We start from the raw sequence: 16,219 nt of genomic DNA, 5'->3' as shown, positions 1-16,219 counted from the left end.
CATGTTTAAAGCAGCATTACTCACAACAGCCAAGAGGTGATAGCAACCCAAATGTCCATCAACAGATGAGAGAATAAACAAAATGTGGTATCTATCTATCTATTTATCTATCTATCTATAATGCAATATTATTCAGCCTTAAAAACAAAGAAAATTCTGACACATGATACAACACGGATGAACTTGAGAACATTATGCTATGTGCAATAAGCCAGGCAGAAAAGGACAAATGCTGTATGATTCCACTTATATGAGGGACCTGTTGGAGTCAGCTGCATAGAGACAGAAAGCAGAAGGTGGTTGCCAAGGGCTGCAGAGAGGGAGGAATGGGGAGTTGTTTAATGGGTGTAGAGCTTCAGTTCTCCAAGATGAAAAGAATTCTGGAGATGCGTTGTGGTGATGGTTGCATAACAATGTGAATGTATTTAATGCCACTGAACTATAGGCTTAAAAATGATTAAGATGGTAACTTTTGTTATGTGTATTTTACTTCAATTAAAAATTTAGAAAAATACAAGAAACGATAGGAAAGGATTAGCTGAAGTTAAGGCAGAATTTATTCAATTTCCCTGCAATCATATTATCTAAGACATAAGCGGTGGTTATTTGGCAAGGGTACAATTCCATTTAAGGCCTTCTATAGTTGGATTTTAGCTCAGAAATGCAGCATATTTGGTACAAATTTGAGAGAATTTATTCTGGCATGGACTCTTGTTCATGATAAATGCATCTTTGCCTCACCATTCCTTGACCAAACTCAATCACTCTCAGTGCAGGGCACGGCGTGACCTTCACAGCTTCTCTGAAGGTCACCTGGCGTACTGTGGCCTGGCCAAGTCACGTGAGCGTGGACGAGGGCAGGCTCCCTGCTCTCCTCAAGCTGTGTTCTCAATGATGACGGCAATTCCTTGGCCCCCTCCAATGCAGGCCGATCCTACAGCATATTTTCCACCCCGACGCCTAAGAAAGAAAGCAGTGGCTGAAATCTACTTGAATAAAGAATATACAGAATTAGATAATTAAGTAAATAGTATTTATAATGGTCACATTTGCATTATTCATTCTTGTTCAGCTCATCAGCTCTACCTTTTTTCCAGTCCTCAATACTGGAGAAAAGAGGAGAAAGAATTTGGAAAGCTGGATAGTCTCATTTTTTTTAAAAAGTAGTAACACAGAAGAGGGAGGCTGAAACAAATATAAAAGCTTAGGCTGCTGTGAGGAAGGAGTGAGGACAGGAGGTAATTGGGATAAACCGGAAGTTGAAGAAGGGGGAGTAAATACTCAGCCCCTTTGGTTTATTTGTTTTATATTTTTATGAACCTTAGAATAAGTATAATTACTGAAGTTCATCCATATGAAAGGTCAGATAATTTAGAAACATTTCATGTCCCTTTCACAAAAATCAGACACCTTTAAAGTACCATCTGCTCTAATTCTTCAGTCCTGATAGAATGACCTTGAGAAACCATCAAGGAATTATTTTTTGTGCACATCAATCACTCATTTCCTCTCAATCATTAAGTGAAATAGGAGTCCCATTTACCTTAACTTCACAGGGGAGCAGAGTGATTTTCTGCCCTGACATATTTGGTTTTGTTTGCAATTTCCCTACTAACAGAGCAAAATGATCCAAAATACACAGTACAGAAGGAGGAGCTCTTCTATTAAAACTGAAAAGTATCAAACACACAGAAGGCTCCTCCTGGAACCCTGGAAACAATGAGGGAAAAACTTAGCTCAGACCCAAATTGTCAGTTTGCTTAGGTTTCTTAAATGACAGCACCTAGATCAGTATTTTGTTTTCTTAAATAATTGTGTCTCACTCCTATAACTGGCACAAGAATGCAAGTGCCATGAGAACCAGGGCCTCATCATGGGCTCGCTGCTCTGCACCAGCACCAGGGATGGGGCCAGATGTACACTAGGCCCTCAGTGAACACGTGCTGAGTGGCTGCACTGTGAATGTAAGAGCGAGCATCCCAAGAGCAGAGGCACCAACAAGTCAACTGAGTCATCTATAAGGTCTACTGAAAAAGGGGTATCCAAATAACCCGTTCCTGGTGAGATGCAGTGCGAGGCGGTATGAAGAAGAATGAAAAATGTTGGATTGTTCTGGGGAAACCTAAATTCATGCATTTACACAAAAGATGGCAAATCTGAAAAGCAACAATTTCTAGCACGTACCTTAATTCATGAACCAGGTGTGCAGTAATTCTTGATCCAGATCCCCCTAATGGGTGACCCAAAGCAATGGCCCCTCCATTCACGTTGGTTTTACTTGGGTCAAGATCCAAACTCTTTTCAACTGCCAAGTACTGGGGAGCAAAAGCTTCATTCACCTTAAAACAATCAAAACACTAATAAAAATCCTTATTCACAAACTTATTTCTAACTGAGAACTGTCCAGTCCTGTCAATGGCTAATTATCCTGTTTTTTTTTTTTCTACTTAAATTACATTGCAAGCTTATTTTAATTTATCTTCAATCATTCTTTGTAAAGATAACAGGTTTGAAAATGGGTATATTTACTAAGTGATACTTTAAGTGTAATGTATCCCTTAGAGAAAAGAAATCCTCAGTGATACTATAAATGGATACTGGAGTAGGATACTGTAGAAAGCCCACAGGTTCTGCAGCTAGATGGACAGTTCAAATCTTGGCTATATGGATGTTCTTTAAACTCTCTTGACACTCAAATTTCTTCAGTGGTAAAATGTGACTGTCGTATCATCTTAAGAGTTATTGTTAAGGTTAAGTGAAATCATGGGTATTAAGTGTTTAGTGTATTATCTGACACAAGCAAGTATTCAATAAATAGTTGCTATTATTATTACTACTACTCAGTACTACTAGCCACACTTCCAAGAAACTGACAGACAATAAATAATAAACAGTCAGGGCGGACAGCTTCAAGAGGGCGGAAGAGTAAGACGTGGAGATCACCTTCATCTCCACAAATACATCAAAAATACCTCTACATGTGGAACAGCTCCTACAGAACACCCACTGAATGCTGGCAGAAGACCTCAGACTTCCCAAAAGGCAAGAAAATCCCCCTGTACTGGGTAGGGTAAAAGAAAAAAGAAAAAACAGAGACAAAAGAATAGGGATGGGACCTGCACCTCTGGGAGGGAGCCGTGAAGGAGGAAACGTTTCCACACACTAGGAAGACCCTTCACTGGCAGAGACCGGGGATGGGCGGGGGGAAAGCTTCAGAGCCGCAGAGAAGAGCGTAGCAACAGGGGTGCAGCGGGCAAAGTGGAGAGGTTCCCGCACAGAGGACTGGTACTGACCAGCTCTCACCAGCCTGAGAGGCTTGTCTGCTCACCCACCGGGACGGGTGGGGGCTGGGAGCTGAGGCTCGGGCTTCAGAGGTCAGATCCCAGGGAGAGGATTGGGGTTGGCTGCGTGAACACAGCCTGAAGGGGGCTAGTGCACCACAGCTAGCTGGGAGGGAGTCCGGGAAAATGTCTGGAACTGCCTAAGACGCAAGAGAACATTGTTTCAGGGTGCGCGAAAGAGGGGATTCAGAGTACCACCTAAACAAGCTCCAGAGATGGGCATGAACCGTGGCTATCAGCGTGGACCCCAGAGATGGGCATGAGATGCTAAGGCTGCTGCTGCAGCCACGAAGAATCCTGTGTGCAAGCACAGGTCACTCTCCACACCTCCCCACCTGGGAGCCTGTGCAGCCCGCCACTCCCAGGGTCCTGTGATCCAGGGACAACATCTCCAGGAGAACACACGTCGTGCCTCAGGCTATTACAATGTCACGCAGGCCTCTGCCACTGCAGGCTCGCCCCGCATTCCATACCCCTCCCTCCCCTTCGCCTCAGTGAGCCAGAGCTCCCTAATCAGTTGCTATGTTAACCCCGTCCTGTCTGGGTGGGGAACAGATGCCCTCAGGTGACCTACACGCAAAGGCACAGCCAAATCCAAAGCTGAACTCCAGGAGCTGTGCGAACAAAGATGAGAAAGGGAAATCTATCCCAGCAGCCTCAGGAGCAGCGGATTAAATCTCCACAATTAAATTGATGCACCCTTCATCTGTGGAATACCTGAATAGACAACGAAACATCCCAAAATTGAGGTGGTGGACTTTGGGATCAACTGTAGACTTGGGGGTTTGCTTTCTGCATCTAATTTGTTTCTGGTTTTATGTTTATCTTAGTTTAGTATTTAGAGCTTATTATCACTGGGAGATTGGCTTATTGATTGGGTTGCTCGTTTCCTTTTTTTTAAAAAAATATATTTTTCCTTTTTCTCCCTGTGTTAGTGTGTATATATATGCTTCTTTGTGTGATTTTGTCTGTATAGCTTTGCTTCTACCATTTGTCCTAGGGTTCTTTCTGTCTGTCCATTTTGTTTTGTTTGTTTACTTTGTATAGTTTTTAGCACTTGTTATCATTGGCGGATTTGTTTTTCGGTTTGGTTGCTGTTTCTTTCTTTCTTTTTTTTAACTACTTTAAAATTTTTTTATTTTTAATAATTAAAAAAATTTATTTTATTGTATTCTTTCTTTACTTTTTCTTTCTTTCTTTATTCCTTTCTTTCTCTCTCTTTTCCCTCCCTCCCTCCTTCCCTCCCTCTCTCTCTCTCTCGTTCTCTTTCTTTCTTTCTTTTTTTCCTCCATTTTCTTCTAAGCTGGGTGGCTGACAGAGTCTTGGAGCTCCAGCCGAGTGTCACGTCTGAGCCTCTGAGGTGGGAGAGCTGAGTTCAGGACACTGGCCCACCAAAGACCTCCCGGCCCCACGTAATATGAAACGGTGAAAGCTCTCTCAGAGATCTCCATCTCAATGTTAAGACCCAGCTCCACTCAACGACCAGCAAATTACAGTGATGGACACCCTAGGCCAAACAACTAGCAAGAGAGGACCAAAACCCTGCCCATTAGCAGAGAGGCTGCCTAAAATCATAATAAGTCCACAGACACCCCAAAACACACCACCAGACGCGTCCTGCCCACCAGAAAGAAAAGACTGCGCCGCATCCAGCAGAACAGAGGCACCAGTCCGCTCCACCAGGAAGCCTACACAACCCACTGAACCAACCTTAGCCACTAGGGGCAGACACCAAAAACAACAGGAACTACAAACCTGTAGCCTGTGAAAAGGAGACCCCAAACACAGTAAGCTAAGCAAAATGAGAAGACAGAGAAATACACAGCAGATGAAGGAGCAAGGTAAAAATCCAACAGACCAAACAAATGAAGAGGAAATAGGCAGTCTACCTGAAAAAGAATTCAGAGTAATGGTAGTAAACATGATCTAAAATCTTGGAAATAGAATGGAGAAAATACAAGAAATGTTTAACAAGGATGTAGAAGAACTAAAGAGCAAACAAACAATGATGAACAGCACAATAAATGAAATTAAAAATTCTCTAGAAGGAATCAATAGCAGAATAACTGAGGAGGAAGAACAGATAAGTGACCTGGAAGATAAAATAGTGGAAATAACTACTGCAGAGCAGAATAAAGAAAAAAGAATGAAAAGAATTGAGAACAGTCTCAGAGACTTCTAGGATAACATTAAACGCACCAAAATTCAAATTATAGGGGTCCCAGAAGAAGGAGAGAAAAAGAAAGGGACTGAGAAAATATCTGAAGAGATTATAGTTGAAAACTTCCCTAATGTGGGAAACGAAATAGTCAATCAAGTCCAGAAGAACAGAGAGTCCCACACAGGATAAATCCAAGGAGAAACATGCCAAGACACATATTAATCAACTAACAAAAATTAAATACAAAGAAAAAATATTAAAAGCAGCAAGGGAAAAGCAACAAATAACATTCAAGGGAATTTCCATAAGATTAACATCTGATCTTTCAGCAGAACCTCTGCAAGCCACAAGGGAGTGGCAGGACATATTTAAAGTGATGAAAGGGAAAAACCTACAACCAAGATTACTCTACCCAGCAAGGATCTCATTCAGATTCGATGGAGAAATTTAAACTTTTACAGACAAGCAAAAGCTAAGAGAATTCAGCAACACCAAACCAGCTCTACTACAAATCCTTAAGGAACTTCCCTAGGCAGGAAACACAAGAGAAGGAAAAGACCTACAATAACAAACCCAAAGCAATTAAGAAAATGGTAATAGGAACACACATATCGATAACTACCTTAAATGTAAATGGATTAAATGCTCCAACCAAAAGACATAGATTGGCTGAATGGATACAAAACCAAGACCTATATATTTGCTTTCTACAAGAGACCCACTTTAGACCTAGGGACACATACAGACTGAAAGTGAGGGGATGGAAAAAGATATTCCATGCAAATGGAAATCAAAAGAAAGCTGGAGTAGCAATTTTCATGTCAGGCAAAATAGACTTTAAAATAAAGTCTATTACAGGAGACAAAGAAGGACACTACATAATGATCAAGGGATCAATCCAAGGAGAAGATATAACAATTGTAAATATTTATGCACCCAACACAGGAGCACCTCAATACTTAAGGCAAATGCTAACAGCCATAAAAGGGGAAATCAACAGTAATACAATCATACTAGGGGACTTTAACACCCCACTTTCAAGAATAGACAGATCATCCAAAATGAAAATAAATAAGGAAACACAAGTTTTAAATGATACATTAAACAAGATGGACTTAATTGATATTTATAGGACATTCCATCCAAAAGCAACAGAATACACTTTCTTCTCAAGTGCTCATGGAACATTCTCCAGGATAGATCATGTCTTGGGTCACAAATAAAGCCCTGGTAAACTTAAGAAAACTGAAATCGTATCAAGTACCTTTTCCAACCAAAACGCTATGAGACTAGATATCAATTACAGGAAAAAAATCTGTAAAAATTACAAACACATGTAGGCTAAACAATACACTACTAAATAACCAAGGGATCACTGAAGAAATCAGAGGAAGTCAAAAAATACCTAGGAACAAATGACAATGAAAACACGACGACCTAAAACCTATGGGATGCAGCAAAAGCAGTTCTAAGAGGGAAGTGTAGCACTACAATCCTACCTCAAGAAACAAGAAACATCTCAAATAAACAACCTAACCTTACACCTAAAGCAATTACAGAAAGAAAAACAAAAAAAAACCCCAAAGTTAGCAGAAGGAAAGAAATCATAAAGATCAGATCAGAAATAAATGAAAAAGAAAAGAAGGAAACAATAGCTAAGATCAATAAAACTAAAAGCTGGTTCTTTGAGAAGATAAACAAAACTGATAAACCATTAGCCAGACTCATCAAGAAAAAAAGGGAGAAGACTCAAATCAATAGAATTAGAAATGAAAAAGGAGAAGGAACAACTGACACTGCAGAAATACAAGGATCACGGAGATTACTACAAGCAACTATATGCCAATAAAATGGACAACCTGGAAGAAATGGACACATTCTTAGAAATGCACAACCTTCTGAGAATGAACCAGGAAGAAATAGAAAATATGAACAGACCAATCACAAGCACTGAAATTGAAACTGTGATTAAAAATCTTCCAACAAACAAAAGCCCAGGACCAGATGGCTTCACAGGCGAATTCTATCAAACATTTAGAGAAGAGCTAACACCTATCCTTCTCAAATGCTTCCAAAATATAGCAGAGGGAGGAACTCTCCCAAACTCATTCTGTGAGGCCACCATTACCCTGATACCAAAACAGACAAAGACGTCACAAAAAAAGAAAACTACAGACCAGTATCACTGATGAACACACATGCAAAAATCCTGAACAAAATACTAGCAAACAGAATCCAACAGCACATTAAAAGGATCATATACCATGATAAAGTGGGGTTTACCCCAGGAGTGCAAGGATTCTTCAATATACGCAAATCAATCAATGTGATACACCATATTAACAAATTGAAGGAGAAAAATCATATGATCCTCTCAATAAATGTGGAAAAAACTTTAGACAAAATTCAATACCCATGTATGATAAAAACCTTTCAGAAAGTAGGCATAGAGGGAACTTACCTCAACATAATAAAGGTCATATATGACAAACCCACAGCCAACATCGTTCTCAATGGTGAGAAACTGAAACCATTTCCTCTAAAATCAGGAACAAGACAAGGTTGCCCACTCTCACCACTATTATTCAACATAGTTTTGGAAGTTTTAGCCACAGCAATCAGAGAAGAAAAAGAAATAAAAGGAATCCAAATCGAAAAGAAAAAGTAAAACTGTCACTGTTTGCAGATGTCATGATACTATACATAGAGAATCCCAAAGATGCTATTAGAAAACTACTAGAGCTAATCAATGAACCTGGTAAAGTAGCAAATACAAAATTAATGCATAGAAATCTCTTGCATTTCTATACACTAACGCCAAAAAATCTTAAAGAGAAATTAAGGCAACACTCCCATTTACCACTGCAACAAAAAGAATAAAATATCTAGGAATAAACCTACCTAAGGAGACAAAAGACCTGTATGCAGAAAACTGTTAAGCCACTGCTGAAAGAAATTAAAGATGATACAAACAGACGGAAAGATATATCATGTTCTTGGATTGGCAGAATCAACATTGTGAAAATGACTATAGTACCCAAAGCAATTCACAGATTCAATGCAATCCCTATCAAACTACCAATGGCATTCATCCCAGAACTAGAAGAAAAAATTTCACAATTTGTATGGAAACACAAAAGACCCTGAAGAGCCAAAGCAAACTAGAAAACAAAAAACAGAGCTGGAGGAATCAGGCTCCCTGACTTCAGACTATACTACGAAGCTACAGTAATCAAGACAGTATGGTACTGGCACAGAAACAGAAATATAGATCAATGGAACAGGATAGAAAGCCCAGAGATAAATCCACACACATATGGTTACCTTATCTTTGATAAAGGAGGCAAGAATATACAATGGAGAAAAGACAGCCTCTTCAATAAGTGGTGCTGGGAAAACTGGACAGCTACATGTAAAAGAATGAAATTAGAACACTCCCTAACACCATACACAAAAATAAACTGAAAATGGAGTAAACCCCTAAATGTAAGGCCAGACACTATAAAACTCTTAGAGGAAAACATAGGCAGAACACTCTATGACATAAATCACAGCAAGATCCTTGTTGGCCCACCTCCCAGACAAATGGAAATAAAAACAAAAATAAACAAATGGGACCTAATGAAACTTCAAAGCTTTTGCACAGCAAAGGAAACCAGAAACAAGACCAAAAGAAAACCCTCAGAACGGGAGAAAATTTTTGCAAATGAAGCAACTGACAAAGGATTAATCCCCAAAATATACAAGCAGCTCATGCAGCTCAGTATCAAAAGAACAAACAACCCAATCTAAAAATGGGCGGAAGACCTAAACAGAGCTTTCTCCAAAGAAGATATAGAGATTGCCAACAAACACATGAATGCTCAACATCACTAATCATTAGAGAAATGCAAATCAAAACTACAATGAGGTATCACCTCACACCACTCAGAATGGCCATCATCAAAAAATCTACAAAGAATAAATGCTGGAGAGTGTGTGGAGGTAAGGGAACCCTCTTGCACTGTTGGCGGGAATGTAAATTGATACTGCCACTATGGAGAACAGTATGGAGGTTCTTTACAAAACTAAAAATAGAACTAGTATATGACCCAGCAATCCCACTACTGGGCATATACCCTGAGAAAACCATAATTCAAAAAGAGTCATGTACCACAGTGTTCACTGCAGCTCTATTTACAGTAGCCAGGACATGGAAGCAACCTAAGTGTCCGTTGACAGATGAATGGATAAAGAAGATGTGGCACATATACACAATGGAATATTACCCAGCCATAAAAAGAAATGAAATTGAGTTATTTGTAGTGAGGTGGATGGACCTAGAGACCGTCATACAGAGTGAAGTAAGTCAGAAAGAGAAAAACAAACACTGTATGCTAACACATATATATGGAATCTAAAAAAAAAAAAAAAGGTTCTGAAGAACATAGGGGCAGCACAGGAATAAAGATGCAGGAAAAGGGGCAGGACAGGAATAAAGACCGAGGAAAAATGACCTCATGATCATCAGAAGTCCCAAAGACAATCATGTCAGGGTGTTGAGAGCTATGTCTTTGAGTGTTTATACATCTATAAATGTTGATGCACAGCTCTGCGGAGCTGACATATTTCAAGAGTTTTAAGTGTGAAATCTAAAGTCAGAAATTTAATGGTACTTATTTGCTAATACAAATATCGTAATTAAGCAGCCCCCTTTGAAGCTCTGAGCTATGACCACCAAAGAATGGAAGAAGAGATTTAAGGATAAACCATTCGTCTGAAACCACAGTTACTTGGTGAGAGATTACCACAGAGGACGTCACACACGTGCCTAGAGTGAAAAGGCCCTTTCTCTATCAGTTTAAATAGAGAGATTTCCTTTGTTATATTAGTTATTTCCCAATATCAAGTAGCTTAATTACCTAAAATTTTCAAATAGTCCCCAAATGTAGAATGTATATAATCCATTTTTAAGCATTTTCTTTATCCTTTCTTTCTTTTTTTTTTTTTGCGGTATGCGGGCCTCCCACTGCTGCGGCCTCTCCCGCCGTGGAGCACAGGCTCCAGACGCGCAGGCCCAGTGGCTATGGCCCACGGGCCCAGCCGCTCCACGGCACGTGGGATCCTCCCGGACCGGGGCACGAACCCACGTACCCCGCATTGGCAGGCGGACTCTCAACCACCGCGCCACCAGGGAAGCCCTATCCTTTCTTTTAATTGTACTAAGTATTTAAGATGCCTTTGTTTTAAATTAACATTAAACAAATCACTCTTCCAATAAATTTAAGTTTCCAATGCCAAAAATTATGATAGGTGCATTCCAAATCAAGCCACACTATGGTGTAAAAGCCAAAGGTAAGTTTGGGGGATGGGGGTGGTTGTTAACGTGGCAGAAGTGCAAGAATCTTTCAGATTTGGGATCAGATTATTGTTTTTCTATTAGGTCAATTTTTTACCTGTATTTTTTCACTTTAATCCATAAGATAAGGGTAAAGTTACTTATTTCTCACCCACCTTATGTAACATTCAATTCAATTCAACAGGAACATTAATAGTATAAAATGTAGTAGAATCTTACGACGTCATAAAACGTTTCCAAGAGTTTATACTTTAGTAGAAGAAATCAGGCTCTTTTAATTATTCAAATATAAATAAGGCATTTTAATCAGGTATGGCCTGATTATATGCCAATACAGCCATGTAATGAAAGTAATATTTAGATTCACATCATTTGGAAAGTTTAATGGTACTAAAACAAAAAGAGCTATAAAAATCAAACTAAAGCCATTTATGCAATAGAAGTTGGTGGTTTATCTATGCTGTAAAAAAAGCAGAACACTTACTTCTACCAAATCCATATCCTTAAGACTTAGTCCTGTTTTCTTCAGTGCCCCATTGATAGCAGGGACAGGACCTATATAAGAACAAAACCCAATTTCATCTTATAAGTATCAAATTTCTCCTTCTTTACTAATCAGGTAAGTAAGGAGGAAATAAAGTGACAGTTAGTAGCTGAAAATCTTGCCACCCTGATAGCACACAATACTAAATGATATGACAATAAAGAAACAGGAAATGGGACCAAGGTGAAAAGCTGTTTATGCAAGTCTTATGCAAAACTTAACATGAAAAGTTCTACCATAAGTGACTTTAAGAGTCCAAACAGCCAAAAGAGTCATATGGGGTTTTGTATAGATCATTCTTTTTTTTTTTTTTTTTTCCTAGAAAGTCTTCCTTTATTAATGAACTCCTATTTCCCTCATGGTAATATTGAGAGATCGAAGCTCATTAGTTCCACGAATTTATATACACATCTATGTACATACACACATAGGTGTTTTTTTGCTCTTTTTTTTTAATGCTTTTTTTTTTTTAATTTTAGTTTTTATTTTAAAAAATTTTTGGCCGCTTTGTGCAGCTTGTGGGATCTTAGTTCCCCAACCAGGGATTGAACCCGGGCCACAGCAGTGAAAGCGCCAAGTCCTAACCATAGGAGCACCAGGGAATTCCCATGTATAGATCATTCTTAATACCAAATGGTAAGGTAGACTGAGCGCTCTCCTGGGATACAAATCATATGTATTCCCAGTATAGAAGTGACTGTGGCTACACTCTGAATTTTCAGGCCCATTTGGACAAAAGACAAGAAATAGCAGTAGTATCTCCATATGGGCATAGTAAGACAGAAAGCTACCAGGCACTTTAGGGAAAAGATATCTGAAGCAAGGAGACATTTATAACTCCAATGGTAAGCAGAGATTTGAAATAAAACATAACCCCCAATGAAGAAATGCAAATCCACCTTAAAAAACTTTTGAAATAAACTTTACCTCCCAGATTTCTGATGATCACTAATGACAGTTTAATACTGCTCATAATTTTTAAGTAAATTGATATTTCTTTCCAAAAAAAAATCTGGCTAGGGATGATTATCTACTTCTCTATCTGTTCTTAGAGAATGAAATTGTCATAAATGTCTAAAAAGAAAAATATGTGGTTGTATTTTGTTGAATTCAAGTAGTCAAATATTCTGTATCAAGTTTCACAAACATACCTAAGGTAAAATGGGAAATCAGTCTTTATAAGAAAAGCAAAACACAATCTAAATACATTGTAATTAATTTTGTCACTTAGTTAAAAAGTTTCTTGGACAACAGTCTGCTGATTGGCAGGGCCATCCAATTAACACTTTTCGATGTAAAGCATCAGTTCTATACTGGCTACTGATTTAATATGGAATCTAATTCCAGATTCTCTTTGTATCTCTAAGACATGAAAGTGGGATGGGTAGTCGATAGAAGAGCATCAGTTACCCATCATGGTCAGGGCGTGAAGTATCCTACAGGGGTGAAAGGTACACAGAACTGAAAGCTGAGGGTATAAAACCATTGTACATACTTCCATGTCTTCATAACCACAGTCAGCATGACTAAATGTGTTCATATTAACTTAGAATCATTACACTCAATTGTAACAATATGCTAGGCCACAAGCTAATTTTTTTTTTTTTCGTTACGCGGGCCTCTCACTGTGTGGCCTCTCCCGTTGCAGAGCACCGGCTCTGGACGCGCAGGCTCAGTGGCCATGGCTCACGGGCCCAGCCGCTCCGCAGCACGTGGGATCTTCCTGGCCCGGGGCACGAGCCCGTGTCCCCTGCATCGGCAGGCGGACTCTCAACCACTGCGCCACCATGGAAGCCCACACAAACTAATTTTTAAAGGACTGTTTCCATACCACTCTGCTATTTACTGGGACTCAGGAAGGTAGAGTATTCTTGTTGGGAAAAGGACACTTTACTCCTACTGCTAGCTCCTACCACTAACAGCTGTGTAACCTTGGGTACCCTTGGGGGCTATAAGCGTCTCATCAGAAGTGCTTTGAGCTGGTTTTTAACTCATTTCTTTTGAAGCACTGGAATCCTTTCTACAAATGAAACTCTATAACAGATAAAGCAAGAGCTGCCCCGGCTGAAGAGGCATTTCAATGGCCTTTATTGTACTACGGGGCAAACATTCAGGCCCTGAAATAGAAGGAAGAAAAACTACATTTTCTTGCTCACTAACTATGTCAAAATGTATCAGAACCTCTTAAATGAGGTTAAACTGAAAACTATAAAATAACTACTTATCTCTATCAAATAAATATGGGTGATCATTAAAACAATCAAGGTACACTGAAAAAAACCCACATTCCTAGGCTCTACCCTGGACCTACTGAAACAAAACCTTGGGGTGGAGTAGGGTTATGGGCAGATTCTGATCATCATTTGGGGTTGGGAACCACTGCCCTAGACACCAAAATGATAAATGCCATACCAACATACAGATATTTAATTTTTCAAGCTACCTTCCATTTCTAAGATGAAAGTTATATTTTGCTGACAGCAGGTAGCTGAAAGCTAGTAAGCTTTTAAGACTGTAATAAAGAAAAAAAAAAGACTCACATAGCAGTTACTGGAGTTGTGGGAAGATTAAATGAGATATATTAAGGACCACGTGTAAAACACCCAGTGGGGTATCTTCTCTATTTCACCCCAAGATTTTTCCATCTCACGTTTTCTTCTGTCTTATCAGTACCTCGTAATCCTTCTATGTTGTTTACCGTGTGTTAATTTTATGTATCTTAAATGGACAACGGGACACGATTACTGCCCAGAAGGAGTTTACATGGTCTTGATCTTCCTATTATTCCTGGCATAGTTTTTCATAAAGATAAGTTGTTTAAATGACTGATTAACAATCTCCTTTTCTCTACAAGTGTCCTTGATTTGGCTACTGTTTCAGGAATCTGAATGCCAAAGAAGCCTTATCTTCAGAAATGTAACAGAACCAGTTTGTTTCACTACAAACTCACCAATACCCATGATAGTGGGATCACATCCAGACACAAAATAGCCCACAATTCTTGCCAGTGGTGTGAAGTTATGTTTTTTAACAGCATCTTCACTAGCTATGATAACAGCTCCAGCACCATCAGAAATCCCCTTGGAAACAAAAACAGATGTTAACTAGAGGGTAAAAGAATATAGTTAATCAAGGTTTGAACTAATGGAGTGGTATTAGGATTATGGCAATACATAAGAAGCAGTGCCATAATTTGGGATACAAGTAGTATTAGTGGCACACTGCTGGGTTAAAGAGATTGTTGTAGGCACAGAACACAACCTCACTAAGGGAAAACAGGAAAGAATGTCAAGAAAAAGCTTATATCCAGATGTGGGTAGATGTAAGAAGAAATCTGATGAGTTGTATACACGAGGAAGAAAAACTAAAATAATAAGCCAGGTAGATTTCCTTCTAACATTCTGAAAAGACTAAGAAATTGGAAAAGTATTACATAAGGGCTCCTGGCTAAAATATTTTATTTTGGACTATGAAAGCCCAAATTAATAGAATATGAACACTACTAGCTTAAGCTAGATAAGCAAAGACTAGCATGAAAGGTATCTAAAGGGTACTGCATGATTATTTTGCATTGAACACATCAGGAAGAGTTCAAGATAATTCGTGGTGCTACCTACCGATGCGTTCCCTGCAGTAACGGTTCCTTCTTTCTTGAACACTGGAGGAAGTTTATTTAACTGCTCCAGGGTTGTTTGGGGCCGAGCATGTTCATCCACCTGCATGGTCTGCTTTCCTTTCTTTGTCTTCACCTCAATTGGTGCCATCTCATTATTAAAGCAACCAGCATCATTAGCTGAAATAGTAGAAAGACTATTCATAAGAAAGGGGGAAAAAATAACAGAAAAGCAGAAAAATGAAATCAAATATATCCTTCAATTTATTAATTTAGGCTGCACCACACAGCTTGCAGGATCTTAGTTCCCCAACCAGGTGTGGAACCCGTGCCCCTTGCAGTGGAAGCGCAGAGTCCTAACCACTGGACTGCCAGGGAAGTCCCTATATTTCTGTTTAATTTAATATTTCAGTCCCTATATTTCAGTTTAATTTAATTAAGTCCCCATATTTCAGTTTAATTTAATATTTCAGTTTAATTTCAGTCCCTGTATGTCAGTATATCTCAGTCTATTTTAATATAAGCCTTTATTACTTACATAACTTACCTCGCCTATTGGAGGATTTAATACACTATTGTCCATGCAGATGCGTTCTGTACCTTTTTAAAATTACAATTTCCGATTTTTTTTACAAGGTACTGCTAGACTATTAGTGTTTGTTACCTACAGGTGTAATGGCGCTGAATGGATTTCATGCCCTTTTTTAACTTCTCTGGGTGAGACATGAAGTAATTAAAAAGTTACCAAGCTGCACCTACAGTCAACAATAATGTATTGTACACTTAAAATTTTATTAAGAGGATAGATCCCACGTTAAGTGTTCTTACCACAATAAGAAAAAAAGTTAACAAGTTGTCTATGTCACCAAGTAATCTATGACTGAAATTTAATGACAGGCAACCTGAAGAAATTATATGTGCTATTACTGACACAATTCTAAGTAAAAACAGCTTACCTACTTCCACCTCCACTGACTGGACTGGACAATAGTAACAATAGTAATATGAAGCTTCAGAAATAGAATAAGCCAATGACCTTAATTTTGATATCACTTTATAGCAGGCTAACACTTTCCTTATTTGGTTCTCACAACAACTCTGTTAGGAAAAAAGGGGAGGCAAATATTTTTATCTCTGTTATTAGCTCAGTGAATAAATACTTGGTGAACAAATGACTTGACTGAAGTCAGAAAAACTGTATGTGGCAAAATTAAAAATGGGC

The 16,219-nt window shown here is 38.9% G+C and overlaps 1 protein-coding gene across 1 annotated transcript in view; it reads right to left on the bottom strand.

Annotated features, from left to right (window-relative positions):
• Positions 1–534: 534 nt before the first annotated feature.
• The window catches only part of ACAA2 (acetyl-CoA acyltransferase 2), a 43,620-nt gene continuing 27,935 nt past the window's right edge, over positions 535–16,219 (bottom strand). Inside the window, exons 6-10 of the mRNA XM_007465592.1 lie at positions 15,002–15,177; positions 14,335–14,464; positions 11,325–11,395; positions 2,185–2,339; positions 535–960 (exon numbers count right to left, since the gene is read on the bottom strand). Coding sequence (XP_007465654.1) covers positions 876–960; positions 2,185–2,339; positions 11,325–11,395; positions 14,335–14,464; positions 15,002–15,177 — 617 coding nt within the window. The 3' untranslated portion in view covers positions 535–875. The remainder of the gene's footprint in view (positions 961–2,184; positions 2,340–11,324; positions 11,396–14,334; positions 14,465–15,001; positions 15,178–16,219) is intronic.

The sequence above is a fragment of the Lipotes vexillifer genome, unplaced genomic scaffold (assembly GCF_000442215.2).
Source record: "Lipotes vexillifer unplaced genomic scaffold, Lipotes_vexillifer_v1.1 scaffold36, whole genome shotgun sequence".
NCBI lineage: Eukaryota > Metazoa > Chordata > Mammalia > Artiodactyla > Lipotidae > Lipotes > Lipotes vexillifer.
The sequence above is the reverse complement of the archived record's forward strand: the minus strand, read 5'-3'. Positions and strand labels throughout refer to the sequence as shown.